Source organism: Sphaerodactylus townsendi, linkage group LG09, assembly GCF_021028975.2.
Source record: "Sphaerodactylus townsendi isolate TG3544 linkage group LG09, MPM_Stown_v2.3, whole genome shotgun sequence".
Taxonomy (NCBI): domain Eukaryota; kingdom Metazoa; phylum Chordata; class Lepidosauria; order Squamata; family Sphaerodactylidae; genus Sphaerodactylus; species Sphaerodactylus townsendi.
Genome location: NC_059433.1, coordinates 66,354,744 through 66,376,480, shown reverse-complemented (window position 1 = coordinate 66,376,480; position 21,737 = coordinate 66,354,744). Strand labels below are relative to the sequence as shown.

At 45.0% G+C, this 21,737-nt stretch overlaps 1 protein-coding gene across 1 annotated transcript in view; it reads right to left on the bottom strand.

The window, feature by feature from the left end:
- The window catches only part of TRAPPC9 (trafficking protein particle complex subunit 9), a 159,241-nt gene that overhangs the window by 107,405 nt on the left and 30,099 nt on the right, over positions 1-21,737 (bottom strand). The window contains exons 9-13 of the mRNA XM_048508558.1: positions 19,225-19,368; positions 14,087-14,213; positions 11,514-11,659; positions 5,706-5,791; positions 1,436-1,562 (exon numbers count right to left, since the gene is read on the bottom strand). Of these exons, the coding sequence (XP_048364515.1) occupies positions 1,436-1,562; positions 5,706-5,791; positions 11,514-11,659; positions 14,087-14,213; positions 19,225-19,368 (630 nt within the window). The remainder of the gene's footprint in view (positions 1-1,435; positions 1,563-5,705; positions 5,792-11,513; positions 11,660-14,086; positions 14,214-19,224; positions 19,369-21,737) is intronic.

Genomic DNA, 21,737 nt, shown 5'->3' with positions numbered 1-21,737 from the left:
ATCACTGCCCTATTAGAACCCCAAGCCTTCCCTTCACAATATCTTTCATTCTTTTTCCCTGCTGTTATCTAGTCAATCTTCTCACACTCTTTGACACCCCTCCCCCAAATCCACCTGCCTTTCACATGGACTAGTCATGAGGGAAACATAATCAGGCATCTTAATTACCAAAGATCTTAGCAGTCAGATTAAGACTCACCAATGTACATACCCGAAGTATTTTATTTTGACTTGCCAAGCATTTTTTTACTGCAGTCTTTGGAGGCAAGACAGAAAAGTCATTTCAATCTATTAATTTGTACTTCATAAAAAGCTAACCTTTTCAGAACAATGGGCTCAGGCTCTCAAGGGGGGGAAATGCCACACCATTGTTCTGCAATCTGCATATCAAAGGCTCAAGTCCCTGAAAGCCCAGAGTTGAAGGCATCTATGTGAATGGCCATATATATATATAGACACACAAGCACCTTCCCTCCTTCAACAGCCCCAACAAAAAGGACTGGGCTCTGGCGCCAGACTCATGACTGACTGACTGGAAAACAAAACAAAATTAAAAGTAATCCTTCTCAGTGAGAGAGAAAAAACACGAGCCTCTTGTTATTATCCTTTTCATTGATATTTAATAGCTTCAGAGAAGAGCGGGATTTTTTTTTTAGATAAAAGAAGCCTTTTAATGTAAATTAAATCGGCAGTTAGTTTAGCTCAATATTTTATCGCCGAAATCAATTTGCACAGTCTCACTTGAAGGAATACTAGGTACACTTTTAACAACTGCGAATGAAATGGCATGGTGGGCAATTTATTGCTACTTTTTTTTCTCCTTTTCAGGACCTTCCAGTGGCCGGCCAGAAAATCACAGTGAAGAAAACCATCGTTAGGGAGAATTCTCTAACTACAGACAGCGAAAAGGACAGGAAATGCACAAGATCTGTACAAAGCCAACTGTGTACAAACTGTACAAAGCCACCAGCAGCTGTGTAAAATACTTATGGATGTGGTTACAATTTAAGGTTTGGGTTTTCGGTGGGGGGGGGGGCTGTATGCTCATAAAGAGCAGTCATACATTTAAACTTGTTTTCTTTGCATGTGTTTTTCTAGAGAACTTACATGGCAGAAGCTTGAATTATCTGAGTGAAAGTTCTTAACCATCAAAATGGATCTTTTGAAAATCCTTTCAATGAAGAATCTTTTAGTGTAAATACTTTTGCTTTAAAAACAATTTCACACATATACCTGCTGTCTTAAAATCTTGCTTTGTCTTAATGCCTGAAGCTGTAAAGTGTATCCAGAAAGAGCCAGGGAGGGGAAAGTAGAGGTGGCATCTTTATTATATGTCTGTCCTCGGAGAGACCCTGTGAAAGCTTTTTACATTGTTTCCTTCCAGTGTGATTCAGCTCTTCAGGAAAGTTAAGAGAACAGCAAAAGCCATGTTTACCGTTGATGGTGATCTGCCCTGCTGACTGAGGAACACCCACAAGTGTCACAGGGTAGAGGCCAGACTCCGCCGGGAGAGAGAGAGCTGCAGGGAGAGATTCGAACTCAACTCCAGTTGTCAGAAGGCCCTGAGACGGAAGGAAGACAAATGCACAAATATTAGATTCAGCTGAATGAAACTGGCAGCATAAACATGATTGATACAGAAAACAGAAGAAGAAAGCAAGCCAGCTGTCATCTGATCTATGACAGCACACACTTAAAAAAGATTTTAATTATTCAGGTGTTTGGAAAGTTTGAATGTGATTGATAAATTAAGAGTTGTGGCAATAGTACTCTCCTTCCTTTTTTGCCAGCAGAAAAGCTGGTTGGATACAATCCAATGTGAATGAATGCATTTTTAAAAAATCTGCCTCTCTTCCTTGCCTCTCTCTCTCTCCCCTTTTTGTAAGGAACAACTGAACTTACTACTAGAAGAAGAAGAAGAGTTTGGATTTATATCCTTCCTTTCTCTCCTGCAGGAGACTCAAAGGGGCTTACAATCTCCTTGCCCTTCCTCCCTCACAACAAACACCCTGTGAGGTAGGTGGGGCTGAGAGAGCTCCGAGAAGCTGTGACTAGCCCAAGGTCACCCAGCTGGCATGTGTGGGAGTGTACAGGCTAATCTGAATTCCCCAGATAAGCCTCCACAGCTCAGGCGGCAGAGTAGAGACTCTAACCCGGTTCCTCCAGATTAGATACACAAGCTCTTAACCACTACGCCACTGCTGCTCCTACTAGAATTTTCTTTCTTATTTCCCAGGATTGTTCCCAAGATGCATCTGTGCATTCACAGACCTAAGACCTTGAAACCAGGTTGGGGAAAGCACTTGAGAAAGGGCCATACATGCTTCACCCTGGGTAAGACAAGAGACAAACAGAGGTGGCTGGGCATTGCCTGAATCTGTGTAGTGACCCTGGACTTCCTGCATGGTCTTCCGTCCAAGTACTAACCAGAAACAACCCTGCTTAGTTGCTGAGATCGGGCCTAGCTCGGGCATCCAGATCAGAACAATCAATGCAGCTGTTTTACGCAGCATTCCTGTCAGCCAGAGCCTCACAATATTCAGACTGCACAATTCAGAGCCTGTTGCTATTCGGGTTTTTTTTCCAAGGGCAACATCATGCACAGCAGTTACAGTGATCTAACTGTGAGGAAACACAGAAGAAAAAGAAGAGTTTGGATTTATACCCTGCTTTTCCCTACTGTAAGGAGTCTCAAGGGGGTTTACAAGCTCCTTTCCCTTCCTCTCCCCACAAAGGACACCTTGTGAGGTAGGCGGGGCTGAGAAAGTTCTGAGGGAACAGTTTGGTTTGTTTGTTTATTATATTTATAGCCCCCCCTTCCCCTTGAGGAGGGCAGTTTCCAACAATATATAAACAATGTATTGTCGAAGGCTTTCACGGCCGGAATCACTTGGGTACTGTGTGGTTTCCGGGCTGTATGGCCGTGTTCTAGCAGCATTCTCTCCTGACGTTTCGCCTGCATCTGTGGCTGGCATCTTCAGAGGATCTCTGAAGATGCCAGCCACAGATGCAGGCAAAACGTCAGGAGAGAATGCTGCTAGAACACGGCCATACAGCCCGGAAACCACACAGCACCCAAATATATAAACACAATATCAATAAAACAGAAGATTAAAAGCACATCAATTTCAATAAGTTAACTGAGGTCGATTCCGCACTTGCGTTATCGACCTAAGTTCGAGCTGCGTTCAACCTAAGTGCTCCGCACAACCACTGGGATCAACGTGGTTTTGTACCAACTTCGCCCCGTGTAACAGTCAAATTTCTGACTCCAGTTGGGAACGACTACTTTTTCAGGGAACCACGCCCGAACTCAGCTCGATTCCAGTAAAGTGCGGAAGCTCTGGTGCCAGGAGTCCCCCATTCAGCCAATCACAGCTGAATGTTTCGGGCATGTGTACAGCTGGCCAATCAAAAAACGCCACCTTCGTCCCTCCACTCCTGTGGCAGTTTTTTTTATAACGTGTGTGGGGATAGACGGAACATGGCCGTAGAACAGTAGCCAATCGGAACGGAGCAGCAAAGAGGCACAGGATGATTCCCTCCGCTGCGCTGGGATCAAGCTGGTTGCAGTGGGGAACAACAATGGCTTCGACCTAGGTTAGTACCCTTCTCAGGGAACTGGGTCGAACCTATTTTACTCGTGTGCGGAATCGCCCTGAGAGAAAAACTGTGACATGGCCAAGGTCACCCAGCAGGCTTCTTGTGAAGGGGTTTGGAAACAAACCTGGTTCACCATATAAAGAGTCCATCACTCGTGTGGAGGAGTGGGGAATCGAACCCAGTTCTCCAAAGGAGAGTCCACCTGTTCTCAACCACTACACTTACAGAGAAATGGATTTCTGCGTCCGAGGAGGGGGAAGAGTTGCTGCAGCTGACAGAAAACACTCAGGGCCCTTTTCCCAACCCTGGAACTTCAAACAGCAATGCTGGTCCTTCAGCACCTTCAGTCCTGCAAGGGGCCAAGGTCATACTACTGCCACCAAGTGAATTTGCTCCCTCCGAAAGCATCCATCTGCCCAGAAGAGACCACGCTGCCCATCACATCGTCCCGAACAGTTTGACCAGCATATTTGACGGCCAAGGACTCCCTCTCCAAAGCATGCACGAAATATATCAGCACATTCCGTGGCTTTAACATTTGACAAGGCGCAATGAAGCTAGCACAACTAAACTGGCAGCAAAGAAAGCCAGTCTAATTATTCACATGCTATTTGACAGAGAAGAAATTAACTTTTAGCTCAGGGTAACTCTCAAGACGATAATCACAGCTAGATAACTTCCAGGCACAACACAGACCTTAGCCATAAAGGTTTATGGGGCAAAGCCCGGTTTATTAACCAATTCTGCTCTCTGCATAGCTCAGGATTAAGCATCTCCCTGTTGCGTTTGTGCTGTAATCACACACAGTGGCCCACTAAAAAAAAAAGAAAGAAAATAAAACCTCTACTATATCTATTCTGTATCTCTTTCTCTTGTATTAGCTTATTGCAAGTAAGATCCTATTTATGTAATTTCTGTACCCCTTAATGTGTCACCTGAATATTCATGCTACGCCTCTGTTCTGATGGCTCCAGATTTCTAGAAGCTTAATGGATTGGCTACTGAATATCCCATTTTTGTGATGGTATTGATTCACTATATGTAATTCACCTGGAGTCTTTGTGAGAAAGGTGGATGTAAAACAACATAAACAAACTCTTTCTAAAATAAAATATGAAATACAACAAGGAAGATTAATGGCTCCTTTTGAGGAAGGGATGTTCAACTCTGGTCCTCCAGATGTTCATGGACTATGATTCCCAATCGCCATGCTGGAAGGGGCTGATGAGAATCGTAGTCCATGAACATCTGGTGGGCCAGAATTGGAAACCCCTGCTTTAAGGAATCTGTGAAAATCTCAAGGAGGGCAACCAAAATGGTAATAGGTCTGGAATCCATGCCCTATAACAGTAGTGGCGAACCTTTGGCACTTCCAGATGATATGGACTACAATTCCCATCAGCCCCTACCAGCATGGCCAATTGGCAGGGGCTGATGGGAATTGTAGTCCATAACATCTGGAGTGCCAAAGGTTCGCCGCCATGGCCCTATAAGGAGATACTTAGGGAGCTGGAGACGTTTAGTTCGGTGAAGAGAAGGTTAAGAGGTGACATGAGAGCCATGTTTAGATATTTGAGGGGATGTCATGTTGGTGAGGGAGCAAGCTTGTTTTCTGCTACTCCACAGACTAGGACCAGGCATCACTGGAGTCTCAACATGAAGAGAAAAAAAGAGGATTCCACCCCAAAAACATCAGGAAAAACTTCCTGACAGCAAGGGCTGTTCGGCAGCGGAATGCACTACCTTGGAGTGTGGTGCAGTCTCCTTCTTTGGAGGTTTTTAAACAGAGGCTGGATGGCCAGCTGTCAGGAGTGCTTTGATAGTGTGTTTCCTGCATTGCAGGGGGTTGGACTTAATGACCCTTGAGGTCCCTTCCAACCCTATGATTCAACGAGAATGTCAGCTCATTAGCAATTTGTTGAACTAGTTAGCTAGTAGTTGTTTAGTTGAATTTTGAATTCCTCCTCCGCTGCAGCACAATCAGTCCCTGCTGCAAATTCCCTTATTCCATCCCAGCAGTAGTGAAACATTACACTGACAATAATCTTAACCACATTTAAACCTAACCATGATTCCCACTGACCAAGGATGTAAAAACTTACCATGTTTTCTACACGAAGTTCAAAAGGCATTGGATTGTATACCATCAACTGAACTTCACAAACGTCCCCCTGGACCCACTGAAAATCTGCATTAAAAATGATAAACAGAAGATTAGTTTCACAAAAGAAGAGAAAAGCGTAGAACTCGAAACTAAAATAGGCCTGTTTTGTATGATTACGCATTTTGGCACAGACGTCTTATCTCTAACTTCTAAATCCCAATCTTGCGATTAACATCCTCAAATCAGTCTCTTTCTCCCCCCCACCCCCCAAAAAGCCCATTCAAATATCTCCAAAGGCAAAAAAGCAACACTTTTGAGCATGCACAAGTCTTTCTGCCGTCGGGAAACTTTTCACAAAGAACAGCAAGCATCCCAACGTGCACAGCTTACTGCCTAAAACTTCTACATTCCCTCAATCACAGCACATGCTGTTTGTTTACGAAGACTTGCCGGCACACCCCTACAACAGTGAAGTATATGTGAGCCTTTTGATGCTTCAGGGCTGGGGGAGGTCACCTGCGGACACCTGCATATCTGAGAGGCCCGTAGATTGCTTGTGTTTGCTGGTCATGTACCCTAATCCAAGGTTCATTCTGAGGTGAATCATGGCTGTTGATCTAAAATTTAGATTGTGTCCCAGGAAACTCAGAGAAAAGCAGCAACGTGTGTGAGGGGGCCACGCAGCGCCAGATCACAGCACTGACCACCAGAATGAAAATGCCTTGCATCGAATGAAAATACTTTGCATCGAAATTCAGTTTTGCCTGCCTCTAATCGGCAATTTGGAAATCCTGTGGGGCTTGGTAGCTTCTATAGCATATTCAGATAGGTTAGCCTGTGAAAGGAGAGGATAAGAACATAAGAACATAAGAACAAGCCTGCTGGATCAGACCAGAGTCCATCTAGTCCAGCTCTCTCCTACTCGTAGTGGCCCACCAGGTGCTTTTGGGAGCTCACATGCAGGATGTGAAAGCAATGGCCTTCTGCTGCTGTTGCTCCCGAGCACCTGGACTGTTAAGGCATTTGCAATCTGAGATCAAAGAGGATCAAGATAAATGGACTTCTCCTCCACATAAATCTGTCCAAGCCCCTTTTAAAGCTATCCAGGTTAGTGGCCATCACCACCTCCTGTGGCAGCATATTCCAAACACCAATCACACATTGCGTGAAGAAGTGTTTCCTTTTATTAGTCCTAATTCTTCCCCCCAGCATTTTCAATGAATGCCCCCTGGTTCTAGTATTGTGAGAAAGAGAGAAAAATTTCTCTCTGTCAACATTTTCTAACCCCATGCACTTCATGCCTTTATAGAACTTCAATCATATCCCCCCTCAGATGTCTCCTCTCCAAACTAAAGAGTCCCAAACGCTGCAGCCTCTCCTCATAAGGAAGGTGCTCCAGGATATTACAGAAGCCCAGGCAAGTAGGAACTCAGAGGTGGAAGGATTCATGGATGAGGGGGTCCATCAAGGTCTATTAGCCATGATGATTAATGGGAACCTCCACAGTAAGAGGCAGTCAGATGTCAGAATACCAGTGCCAGGAGGCAACATCAGAACTTGGCCTTGGCTTCTATGCCCACTTTGTTGGCCCTCTATGGTAACTGGATGGCCCTAATATGAAACAAGATGGCGGGCCAGATGGACCATTCATCCAATCCAGCAGACTGCTTCTTGTGTTCTTAGGTAATTACACACAAAGCTTGAACTATCTCCAAGGAGGGAAATCTTGAAGGAGGGAAATCAGACTTGCACTGAAGAGGCCAGGGTGCAACCTCCGCTGCCGCTATCAAACCCTTATGAAGCGTTAAGCGTGTTGCTGTCTTTCTCAACGCAATCCCAAGGGATACGTTCAAAAGTGGTTTCCCTTTTCTGACCTTTCAGTAATATCTGGCCTTGGGACGCATTTATTTATTTATAGCTGCCGTTCTCGCTGAAACTCAAGGTGGATTGGAAAAACATACAACGATGCAGTTGGACAGCCCAAGACATCTAATATAATCAATGCCACAGGACTAGCATTACCAAATTAGAAAAGAGTGTGAGGGGAAAAAACAATATAAGGCATGACATAAACAAGACAGCTGGTGACTTGAGAGGATGAGCAGCAGTGGCGTAGGAGGTTAAGAGCTCATGTATCTAATCTGGAGGAACCAGGTTTGATTCCCCGCTCTGCCGCCTGAGCTGTGGAGGCTTATCTGGGGAATTCAGATTAGGCCTGTAGCACTCCCACACTGCGCCAGCTGGGTTGACCTTCATGAAGGCGAGTCACAGCTTCTCGGAACTCTCTCAGCCCCCACCTACTGGGGTGTTTGTTGTGAGGGGGGAAGGGCAAGGAGATTGTCAGCCCCTCTGAGTCTCCTGCAGGAGAGAAAGGGGGGATATAAGTCCAAAAAAAACTCCAAACTTGGGAGTTTCAGTGGAATCACCAACTCAGAAGATGAGGAGTTTGGATGTATACCATGCCTTTCTTTCCTGTAAGAAAGGAACGCAAGGCTGCTTACAATCTCCTTTCCCTTCCCCTCCCCCCACCCTCACAACGAACACTTGTGAGGTAGGTGGGGCTGAGAGAGCTTGGAAAAACTGTGACTAGCCCAAGGCCACCCAGATGGCACGTGTGGGAGTGCAGAAGCTAATCTGGCTCCCCAGATAAGCCTCCACAGCTCAAGTAGCAGAGTGGGGAATCAAACCCGGTTCTCCAGATTAGAGTGCACCTGCTCTTGACCACTACACCACACTAGGGGTGGAGTTTGGAGAGGGGCCTCAGCAGGATATAATGCCCTGGAGTCCATCCTTCAACACTGCTGTTTTCTCCTGATCTTTGAAGTCTGGAGAAGAGTTGTAATTTCAGGAGAAAGCCCCCAAGCCCCACCAGGAGGATGGTAACCCTAGAGCACAGGTGTCAAACTCGTGGCCCTCCAGATGTTATGGACTACAGTTCCCATCATCCCCTTCCAGCATGATGCTGGCAGGGGATGATGGGAACTGTAGTCCATAACATCTGGAGGGCCGCGAGTTTGACACCTATACCCTAGAGCCATAGTGGCGAACCTTTGGCACTCCAGATGTTATGGACTACAGTTCCCATCATCCCCTTCCGGGGGTGATGGGAACTGTAGTCCATAACATCTGGAGGGCCGCGAGTTTGACACCAATCCCCTAGAGCCGTGGTGGCGAACCTTTGGCACTCCAGATGTTATGGACTACAATTCCCATCAGCCCCTGCCAGCATGGCCAATTGGCCATGCTGGCAGGGGTTGATGGGAATTGTAGTCCATAACATCTGGAGTGCCAAAGGTTCGCCACCACGGCCCTAGAGTTTGGATTTATACCATGCCTTTCTTTCCTGTAAGGAGACTCAAGGCAGCTTACAAACTCATTTCCCTTCCCACAACAGACACCGTGTGAGGTAGGTGGGGTTGAGAGAGTTGTGAACAAACTGTGACCGACCCAAGGTCACCCAGCAGGCTTATAGGAGAGGGAAAGCCAATCCAGTTCACCAGATAAGAATCCACCGCTCAGGTGGAGGAGCAGGGAATCAAACCTGGTTCTCCAGATTAGAGGCCACCGCTCTTAACCGCTACACCATGCTGCTTCACTAAATGTCACCTAGGAGGATAACGGCTGTGGTGGTGATTGAAGTGAAACCCACAGCAGTGGCGTAGGAGGTTGGGAGCTCGTGTATCTAATCTGGAGGAACCGGGTTTGATTCCCTGCTCTGCAGCCTGAGCTGTGGAGGCTTATCTGGGGAATTCAGATTAGCCTGTGCACTCCCACAAACGCCAGCTGGGTGACCTTGGGCTAGTCACAGCTTCTCGGAGCTCTCTCAGCCCCACCTATCTCACAGGGTGTTTGTTGTGGGGGGGGAGGGCAAGGAGATTGTCAGCCCCTTTGAGTCTCCTGCAGGAGAGAAAGGGGGGATACAAATCCAAACTCTTCTTCTTCTTCTCAGTTACCAGCTGATGTAAGGCCAAACAGGACTGAACCCCTCACCTATACTAATAAAAGGATCCATTGGTCATACAACTTTGGTGGACATAATCCCACAGAAAATGAAGCTAGGCACCTCAAAATTGGCCACCCGATTCAAGATGATTGAAGGAGTTCCAGCACGGAACACGAAAGGAATCAGAACACCCCGGCCTACACGGAACCACCCCCACCCCCGAGTTTTAGAACAGGAAGCCATGGTGGCAGTAAGGGAGGGCAGAGTATAATGCCACAGAGCCCACTCTCCAAAGGAGCCCTTTTCTCCACAGGAAGTGATCTTGGTAGTATGGGAAACAGTTGCAATTCCAGGACCCCACCTGGAGGAAGGCACACCTGGGGCACCATTCAGTGTTCAAACAACTGTAAAATATTGCAACTGGGACAAGCAGGCACAGCGCTAGTTTTCAATATTGGAATAATAATGGTGGCCTTCACTGCAGAGCTGGTGTGAAGTTTGGTGAGAAAATGTACACAAACTATTTCAAAAACTATAAATCTACTATAACGTTTGCCAGCATTCTTATTTTTGCAGATCTAGTGTGATGTAACGGTGGGAGCACGAATCTGAATGACACGGGTTCCCAGGCTTTCAGTAAGGTACGGATCAGGAATTCACGGCGGAATCTGGATGGCAAGCTTGTCATGAAGCGTGTTGGGTGACCTGGAGCCTGTCGTTCTCATCACAGTTCCCAGGCTTTAAATAAGGTACTGTGGCGCCTACCCTGACCGCCCATCCCCCTAGGGCGAGTGTGCCGTCCCTCCTCCCTTTACCTGGGGGTTTTCCTCCCCAGCCGAGATCTTAAATAACCTCGCCCACAGGGTGCCTCAGCGCTAGGCGTACCCTGACACCTTTTCTCCTCCCCTGCCCCGTTGCCTCACAGAGCGAGGGCTATCCCGCCTACTGGGCTCCCCACTCTCCCTCCCCTGTTGCATCTTCACAGGGTCGGGACCCAGCAGGAGTTCCCCAGCACCACTGGGATACCAGTCCCTGCCCTCCTGGGCTACACCCTCCTCTTTCCCTGCCTCTACACAGCTCTCTCCTCCACCCTCTTCCCTCAGACAATGCCCCTGAGCCTCCTTTCCCACCCCCTTATATCCCCTTCCTCCCCTCATCTCCCTGCCTCGTCCCAGCTGTCGTCTCCCCTGATCAGGCTCAGCTGAGACTGGGCGAGCCCAGCCGGGCTCAGAGCCCCGCCCCCGCAGTCCCTCGGCCTGATGCGTCTGTGGCGACGGATCGGCTGATCGCCCGGCTGAAGGATTGGTAGGTCGATGTATCGACATGGCGTCCGGTCCAGGTGCCAGTGAATCGCCGTGTCGGGGCGGAGGCTTCCCATCGGGGCTGGGTGGCGGCGGATCAGCTTGGCAGCGAGTCGCCTCTTCCCCTGCCGCGAACAGGGCCGCAGGCTCGTGCGGCCGCGGAACAAGTCTGGGCGCCGCGCTGGGGCTCGCGTCCGGACAGGTACGAATTCAGGTATGAAAGAGGAGGGGGGAAAGAATGTGATGTTCTTGTAGTCATCTTGAATTATTTCCACGAAAAAAAAAACTTTAGGCTACTTGTGCCCTTTAAAAAGACAGCACTAACCTAACACACTGGGAAGTTGAAACAAAGCCAAGATGGATGCAAGACATTTGTGCCAAGTTGTCTAGTCAGTTTTATAATCAAGAGGAGGAAATAGCCTATTGATCCAAAAACTGGCAATAGCCATTTGATTCAATTTGCAGAATAAAAGCCAGCCTGCCAGCAAGTGGCGGTGGCATACCGCATGCAGAAGTGGGGCGCATTTTAAAACACAGTAAGGATCAGAAATCATATTCGCACCTATTTTTTTGCTTCTCTCCTCTCCGCGATTGTGAGCAATGATTGGAGAATATATGAAGGGACTCTTGGTTGACATGTTCTGGCCCAGCAAGCTTTTCATTTTTTGCGGTCGAAGGCTGACGGGGAGGTTTAAGAGCTTGACAGATCTGTTAAAATGATGAACAGCAAGACCATTTTTAATACAGGCTTGTTAAACTCTATAAGCAAATTGTCACTTAGCAGAGAGAATTAAAATGATTGATGCAGTGAAAAGAAAGAAACAAGGTAAGCTGCAAGGAAATATTAGAAATCGCTACTAAATTGCCCTCCAGGAAGTCCTGCTGGGGACTGGACAAAATTCAAGTCCACTAATGCCTTGAAGACCAGCAAGATTTCCAGGGAATAAGGTTTCGAAAGTCAATGCCCTTCTGCGCCAGATCTGGCAGGGCTGGGTAGGTTTTGCATTCAGTAACCCCTTAAAGACCAATGAAGTTTCCACGTATCTGTTGAAGGGAGTTTCGACCCTTTAAGACTGATATCCCAAAAACCTTGTTGGTATTTATGGTGCTACTGCAATTGAATCTTGCTCTTCTATAGCAGAGAGCTAACCATTTACAACTACTACAGATCCTAAGTCACACAAGGGAACTAGAGTGAGCAATGTATGTCCCTGTTATTAGTCAGCATTAACATGCTCTTGGGGCACTTTTGCACATGCAGAATAATGCAATTTCAATTTACTTTCAATGCACTTTAACAATTGTTTGCAAGTGGATTTTGCTATTTCGCATTGAAAGTGGATTGAAAGTGCATTAATTTGCCTGTGCGAAAGTGCCCTTAGAGTAACCAGGCTTGCTATACAGTTAGAAGCCTTGGCCTTTTCCATTGCTCAGGTCAACAAAGAAATGCCTTCTGGGTACTCTATTTCAATACAGCAACCTGTGCTTCAGACTGAACTAAGCAAACCATGGCAGCAATTGCCACCAAAAACTCCTTCCTAGCAGTTTACCAGATGGTTGCAAACAGACATTTCTTTTTAAAGAATGCCAAATCCAGGTTCTAAAAAAAGAGGCCAAATATGTGCAGCAATACTATTTACAGTAATTTAGAACTCTTTGTGAATATAAAATATGATCTGTATGTGTTACCAACAGAAACATCTTAATGACCCATCTTAAAATGTTGCTGCAATAAGAATCATTAATAGGCAAAGTACATTAAATCAGCATTCTTAAAATAAACCGTTGAATGGACCCGAAGCATTATGGACCAGTTCAAAGTAACCACTGGTGCATCAGCAAAGCAAACTGGGATGTCGAATGAGTGAAACGGGGCAAAGCCTGTTGGGAAGAAATGGGTATATCCATTCTTTAAAAGCAATTATACATAATCATGAATAAATAATCTCACAAAGTCAATGACATTAAAAGCACTAATACATTTAAAATAAAACAAAGAATCAAAGGTTATTTCAGCAATTTTTATGAGAGGTTCACTAACACAAAATAGGTGTGATATGTAGACAAACACACTATTTATAAATTTATTCTATGGTAATTTGTTCTATTCTAACAATTAGCATTTTTATGAATTTTACTGACGTGAGATTATTTGCTTATTAAAGTGTATATATGGCTGCCTTTTTAAGGATGCATACATACTTTTCATTCAACTTTTTTTTGGCTTTTTCAGTTTAAGTGGGTTGTAGGAGTCAACTAACAGCCCCATACAAAGGGAGGGGGTGAGCAGTGCACGGCTGTGCCGACATATTTACCCTCCTCGTGGCACTTACCCTGGCAGAGGGGCAATTCTGCCGGTGTGTGGCCGTTACAGCCCTCCACAGTGCTGAGAAGCGGCGCAAGGAGTGACTCAGCGTTCCAGAAACCCTGCCACTACTGCCGGTGTAGGAGGGGCAGGTCGGTCAATTTTCCCCCTAGCCATTCACTGCATTATGCCAGCAGGTGGGGCCTTAGACTTACACCACCAAAAAGAGTAGTGTATGTCTATGGAGCCGAACAGCGGCTTCTCAGTGGCAAGAGGAAGAAGAGAAGAGTTTGGATTTATATCCCTCCTTTCTCTCCTGCAGGAGACTCAAAGGGGCATACAATCTCCTTGCCCTTCCCCCCTCACAACAAACAGGGTGGGCTTAATTCCTCCAGATTAGATACATGAGCTCTTAACCTCCTACGCCACTGCTGCTCCCAAAGAGGCTTTACCAGGTTTTCAGCCTTCCTGTGCCGCCGGAAAGCAGGTAAGGGAGTGGCGGGACCGGTCCCTTAGACGGGGCTGCCTGTCTGGGAGTTATTGAACTGGCAGAGATGGACTGTTAAGAAATAAAATGCAATATCAACTGCCATTTAAGCAAGGGTTATATCAGCACAGCAACTGCTTACGAGATAACAGGCTCTGGTATTCTGGAGATCTGAAAAACACTACTACTGTGGTGATATGCAGGAGGACTGCACATTGGTCATGAGGAACATGTTACCCTTCCAGGTGCATATCCCGAAAACCTGGTGGGTATAATATGGCTGGCTGCCGTTTATTCAGACGTCTGTGAGTTGTAAATGCAGCTTCTTGAACTACTGACTTACCTTACAATGGGTAGTTTCGTGAATGGAACAGGTGGAAGCTTCAAGCCGTCTGGAAGGGTAATGAATTCCATGGTCCCAGGACATTTGGAGGTATAATTTTCTAAACTTTGCGTCACATCTTTCTTTTCTGAAAGAGAGAGAAATTCTCCATCACTTCTGTCTAAAAACTGCAATATGTGAAGACACGTAGTTGGATCCTAAGCAACTTTTGAACTGAATGGCTACCAATCTTGATCCTCCTTGATCTCTGATTGCAAATGCCTTAGCAGACCAGGTGCTCGGGAGCAGCAGCAGCAGCAAGCCGTTGCTTTCACATCCTGCATGTGAGCTCCCAAAGGCACCTGGTGGGCCACTGCGAGTAGCAGAGTGCTGGACTAGATGTACTCTGGTCTGATCCAGCAGGCTCATTCTTATGTTCTTATGAATCACACCTAATTAATTATTCTCTAAGAAGAAGAAGAGTTGGATTTATATCCCCGCTTTCTCTCCTGTAAGGAGACTCAAAGGGGCTTCCAAACTCCTTTCCCTTCCCCCTCACAACAAACACCCTGTGAAGTAGAGGGACTGAGGGAGCTCCAAAGAACTGTGACTAACCCAAGGTCACCCAGCTGGCTTGTGTTGGAGTGCACAGGCTAATCTGAATTCTCCAGATAAGAACCCACAGCTCATGGTTTCCATGGCACAAACGTGGATTTGAACCTGGTTTCCAGCCCAACCTTTGTGGCTCCTTTCCCAGGTGTGAGTCCAACACTTTACCACTACACTATGCTGGCTCTTTTTTATATTTACATTTAAAAGAGAGAGTGTGCACTAATAACTTAGGTATCAAATACACTGATGGTATCAAATACACTAATAACTTAGGTATCAAATACACTTATGGCTGGTCTATTTCAAGACATTCCCAATATGTCGTAAGATAAAATGCACACAGAAAAGAGAGTATTTCACTGCAATTTTTTCTCTCTTTCTCACAATACTAGAACCAGGGGGCATCCATTGAAAATGCTGGGGGGAAGAATTAGGACTAATAAAAGGAAACACTTCTTCACACAACGTGTGATTGGTGTTTGGAAGATGCTGCCACAGGAGGTGGTGATGGCCACTAACCTGGATAGCTTTAAAAGGGGCTTGGACAGATTGATGGAGGAGAAGTCGATCTATGGCTACCAATCTTGATCCTCCTTGATCTCAGATTGCAAAGGCCTTAACAGACCAGGTGCTCAGGAGCAACAGCCGCAGAAGGCCATTGCTCTCACGTCCTGCATGTGAGCTCCCAAAGGCACCTGGTGGGCCACTGCGAGTAGCAGAGAGCTGGACTAGATGGACTCTGGTCTGATCCAGCTGGCTTGTTCTTATGTTCTTAATTATATCATCAAGCCAAGCCTATGTCACAAAACTGACTTTGTTCAGTTTCTCACTATTGTAATTAACTGCCTGACACTAGGAGAAAGCTTCCTGAGTTATGCAAAGGCAAGTTGCAGGCACTTTCAATTAACCAACTTTTTTTTTTTTTAGCACAATAAGCTAACTCATTAGCCATGTGTCAGATAAAGCATCCTTCATTTCATTCATGAATTAATGCCAGGCATTCATCTGTACCAGATTCCCCGCTCAGTCTGATTACATTTTTTTTTCATTTCAGCCTTTGAATCAATAACTTGCAAAAGTCGCAAAAAATATATATATTTTCACAACCGCCCTATATAACTTGTGACATTCACAGCTAAACCCAAGTGGCACTTTGCAACTACTGCTGACCAGTGAGCTGGAAAATAAAACTATAGCCTCTCCTGATGGCAAACACACACACACACACACACACACACACACACACACACACACACACACAATTCCTGAAGCCGCATGAAAGAAATTTCCCACTTTCCAGAACTGAGACTGCTTTTCCCTCTCAGGTGCCAATTATGAATGAAGTTAATGAGAATGCAGGAATCCAAAGCAAGTGGAATGTAACGAAGTTTGAAAATCATGGCATTGGGAGAACTCTAAATGACTACTCACTAAATGAACACTCAAATGAACACTAAATGAACACTCAAAGCCTAAAACAAAGACAGTGATGTGGAGACTCAGTACCAAGTTAAGTACTAATGGAAGAAGAAGAGTTTGGATTTATATCCCCCCTTTCTCTCCTGTAAGGAGACTCAAAGGGGCTTACAATCTCCTTTCCATTCCTTCCCCCACAACAAACACCCTGCGAGGTGGGTGGGGCTGAGACTGCTCCAAAGAACTGTGACTAGCCCAAGGTCACCCAGCTGGCGTGTGTGAGAGTGCACAGGCTAATCTGGTTCCCCAGATAAGCCTCCACAGCTCAAGCGGCAGAGTGGGGAATCAAACCTGGTTCTCCAGATTAGAGTGCACCTGTTCTTAACCACTGTACCACGCTGACTCTCTCAGAGCTCAAGGCTCCCATTGTAGTTTTGTTTCTGAAAGTCAGGAAGTCTGAGCCTGGCCAGTGCCTGGAGTGATAACAAGATATAAGGCAGTTTCGGCAGGGTGTGAGGAAATCTCACACAAGTCCGTGGGAGCAAAGATATACAGAATGAGCAGCAGGTGATGTTTTGCAACAAGGGCCCAGAATTACCAAAAGGAATGAGACTACTTAGGGGATGAAAATTCATGAAAAAATACAAGAAATACTGGGATATCAATTTGAATTGAAAAAAGAAACTTTTCTATTAAACATTACAGATCCAGGGATAAGAATCAAACATAGGAAATTTTTTCAATATATGATATCAGCAGCAAGGACATTAATTGCAAAAAAATGGAAAAGTGAAGACCTCCCAGAGGAAAGAGATTGGATGAATAAGTTAATAGAATATCTTGGACATGATAAATTGTCATCTATAATCAACCAAAAATCTATCGACAAATACTTAAAAGATTGGGATCCACTGCTGAAATATATGAAAAAAGGAAAGAATGATGATATAGTTCCAAGTTTATGTCAAAGTTAAAGTGTATATAAATATAATAGAAATTTGTCTTTAAGCTTTGAATGAAGTAAAGAAAAAAGAAAAATGGCTATACAAAATTAGGAATTAATTTGAGACTTAAGTTTAAGACTGTAATAATGAGGAAGTAAAATAAGTTAATATTTGTTACAGTAGAATACGGAAGAAATGTAAACTATGTAATTTATGTGTGTTTTATGTTTGTTTTTATAATTTTGAAACCAATAAAGATTTATGATACAGTTAGGGGACGGACTTAAGAAGATGGGTACAATGGTTGAAAAGATGGAAAGAGAAAATGAAGAACAAATCAACAAAAGAAAAAAAATGACACCCTGCCCTTTTTCTTTTCTTTTCTTTTTTTGGTTTAGAAAGGGTAGGAGGGATGGGATATTGACAGCAAGGAAGTCTGGCAGATGCGGGAGAAGATTAGGGAGAGCCAACAAGGGCAAAGGTGGAACTGAATTTCATGTTGTGAACTGAACCAGCGAATGCCAGCCATTGGTTCTAGCACAGGATCACCCAACTCAGAACAAAAATATCTCCAATCTGAAGCAAACTATTTTGTCCAAGTGGCTTAAATCAAATTACAACAGGGCAACCACACAAAGCAGCCTTTGAACCATCTCTGCGCTGCGATCCTTCAAAAGGCCGTTATGCAGTAGATCTGAGTTCTCATTTATCTTACTCGTCGCTAAAACCAACTGCACAATTTAAAACTAAGAACACTTCTGGTATTTTGACAGGGTAGAAAAAAGACACTAGAAAAGAAAAGCAGCATTTTACGTCAAACAAAACCTTAATTCTGTTGAAACGCCAGTGCTTACGACATGTCACAACACCGACGCTATTTGTTTAACATACTGAAGCAGTGCAAGTATTAATTTCTCATCAAACCACCTCCTATGTTTTACAAGTTAAATCCGGCATCTCCCTTCTGCTTGAGCAGTGTTGCCATCTGTTATGGGACTACTCCTCTGCTGCGAAACACATTCCTCTGGCACCAGGCACTTCGACAGCGGAAAACGAATGGAAAACTCTGGACGCTTGAGAACTGAGCCCATAACGAGTCCAGCGCTAGACAAGCGGAATAGAGACATGGGACCACAGTCTATATAGTTTTGTGCTTTTAAATTATACTGTAGCACAAAAACATCACTTCAATGAGATAGTCATCAATCAAATCCAACCTAGGAATTAAACCAGTATTAAAAGTCAGTTTGGCAAACCACTGAACCAGGGGGCATTCATTGAAAATGCTGGGGGGAAGAATTAGGACTAATAAAAGGAAACACTTCTTCACACAACGTGTGGTTGGTGTTTGGAATATGCTGCCACAGGAGGTGGTGATGGCCACTAACCTGGATAGCTTTAAAAAGGGCTTGGACAGATTTATGGAGGAGAAGTCGATCTATGGCTACCAATCTTGATCCTCCTTGATCTGAGATTGCAGACCAGGTGCTCAGGAGCAGCAGCAGCAGCAGCAGGCCATTACTTTCACATCCTGCACGTGAGCTCCCAAAGGCACCTGGTGGGCCACTGTGAGTAGCAGAGTGCTGGACTAGATGGACTCTGGTCTGATCCAGCAGGCTAGTTCTTATGTTCTTCTTATGTTCTTATGTTCACTGACCATATAAGAGTGGCCGAACAGACATTTTTTTTAAAGACAGAAGCACCTACTCTACCACCTGTCAAACTCATGACACGTGTTAAGCCACTTCTGAAACAGAGCAGATTTGTGATACAATGGGAAGAGCTTGAGGATGAAAGAACACAAGTTTTTAAAAAGTCACACAGAACAGATTTCAGACTGGTATATATACAAAAGTGAGTCAGTGTGGTGTAGTGGTTAAGAGCGGCTGGCTCCAATCTGAACCACCGTTCTCTCAGAACTCTCTCAGCCCAAGCGGAGTAGAACAATGGCAAACCACCTCTGAACGTCTCTTGCCTTGAAAATCCCATTGGGATGAGTCAGCTGTGACTTGACAGCATTCCCTACTACCACCATATATACAAAGCAGTTTGGACTCCACCTTACACAAATAATCTTATACATCTATTAATACTGTACATTCACAACACCATACATTTTAATTTCAGTTAAAATACTCATACACATACACATCCCACATATATGTAATTATAAACATATACACACACCTTGATCAGAAAGAAAATCCAGCATGGTCTGCAGGAGAAAAGATAAATGCCGAACTGAAAGCGCTGGGTTTCCCATTCTTCTAGATGCATACACCAACTCGTGAAGCAAACGCATCTGCACAGCTGCCCAGCCACGATGCGTTCCTTTTAGAAAGGTAGAAATGTGTTACATCACAAAATACCCCAAACAGTCAGTTTTAGAAGAATCAGAATCGTAGAGTTGGAAGAGACCCCAAGGGCCATCCAGTCCAACCCCCTGCCATGCAGGAACACACAATCAAAACACTCCTGACCAGTGGTGGGATCCAAAAATTTTAGTAACAGGTTCCCATGGTGGTGGAATTCAAACTGTGGCGTAGCGCCAATGGGGCTGGGCGGGGCACGACGGGGGCGTGGCTGGGCATTCCGGGGGTGGGACATTCCTGGGCGGAGCTGTGGCAAGGACGCAGCTGCTGCGCCGGTCCTTGGGCGGGAAACGAATGCGCGCAGGCACAGGCTGCCACGCACGCCGGTGCACCTCCTGCTAGACTGCTTCAAGTTCTACGCACTACTGCTGAGAGGAGGGGCGTAACTAAGGCAAAAATCATGTGGCAAAATCACCAATTAGTAACCCCCTCTCGGCACACACAAATAATTAGTAACCTACTCTCGGGAACCTGTGAGAACCTGCTGGATCCCACCTCTGCTCCTGACATATGTTCATTCAGCCTCTGTTTAAAAACCTTCAAAGAAGACTTTAAATGAAATTAAATGAAAAGAGATTTGCTTAATTACAGGAACATGGTAGTTTAGTGGTTAAGTGTGACTAGGATCTTGAAGATTTGCTTTTGAATCCCAACTCCACCATGGAAGCATGTTGACCTTGGACCAGTCAGTCTAACCTACCTCACAGGGTCATTGTGAGGATAAGCTGGAGGAGACGAGAACAATGTAAACTGCCTTGGGTCCCCACTGGGGGGAAATGTCAGGAATGAACGGATTAATTAAGTGGAGGACTGCCAGCGTGGTGTAGTGGTTAAGAGCTCGTGTATCTAATCTGGAGAACCGGGTTTGATTCCCCGCTCTGCCACTTGAGCTGTGGAGGCTTATCTGGTGCACTCCAACACATGCCAGCTGGGTGACCTTGGGCTAGTCACAGTTCTTCGGAGCTCTCTTGGCCCCACCCATCTCACAGGGTGTTTGTTGTGGGGGGCGGGAAGGGAAAGGAGTTTGTAAGCCCCCTTGAGTCTCCTTACAGGAGAAAGGGGGGATATAAATCGAAACTCTTCTTCTTCTTCTAGTTGGCCAAGTGGAATAATAAAATAGCTGAAAGGCATTAATTCAGTGGACCTTCCAAACCACTCACTCAGGGACATGAGATTCAACGGGGACAGCCCACACTGTACTTTGCAAAAGGATATGAGGATAACATCAATTCCAAGGCACCAGATATTCAGAGTAATATTGGTCATAAACTAAGGGCCTCAATGTTAACTGTGCCTGTCCTTAAAGAACTGCACTTGGCTAGTTTAGTTTTTATTCAATTATTTATAGGTCTTTTATGTGTGTTTTTTAATAATTGGGTTTTTTTATTTGCATTGTAAGCTGCCCTGAGATCCACAAAGTTGAAAAGCAATGAGTTTAGGACAAATAAATAGAAAGGCTTTTATTTCTTCACTGGGTGAGCAAGTATTTTTCCTGGTAATTTTCAGTTTGGGCTTTAAAAGACTTGAAAATTTTCAGGACAGCTAATACATGCGGGGTGGGTGTTTGAAGTTAAACCTGAAAAATACAAGCTTCGCACAGCTGAATGCTGTGGGGATTGGCTCAGCTGACCTGCTGCATTCAGGACCCCCTCCTTTGCAAAGTTGGAACTGCAGAGGTCAGGGTTTCTAAATCTCCCTACCTCACAGGCAGTTAGGAATAGCCTACCGAATAGCCTGTGTTTGTTTCCCAGGGCAAGAATGATTTTGGGGGGCAGGGTTGGCCATTTGGATTTATTGAATGATCAGCCCTATTTATTTATTTAGTGTGCACTATCCCTGTTTTCCTTGCTAGTGGGCTGGGGACCCTAACTTATTTGCAGAAGTACAAACATACAAAAACATACAAAACTGTCTGGCCCCTTCCGCACACGCAAAATAATGTGTTTTCAAACCATTTTCACAACTGTTTGCAAGTGGATTTTGCCATTCCGCACAGCTTCAAAGAGCACTGAAAGCAGTTTAAAATGAGAGGGAATTGATAGCAGGCGCCATCTTGAGCTAGCATTAATATTAATTTTATAAGCTGCATTTTAATGGGGTAGGGTTTATTTTTATTAGAGCCATCTTAATTCATATTTATTGTATTTTAAATTGATTGTGCTCTATCTATACTGTACACCGCCCTGAGCCCTCCGGGAGAGGGCGGTCTATAAACCCAATAAATAATAATAATAATAGTAATAATAATAGTAATAATAATAGTAGTAGTAGTAGTAGTAGTAGTAGTAGTAGTAGTAGTAGTAGTAGTAATAATAATAATAATAATAA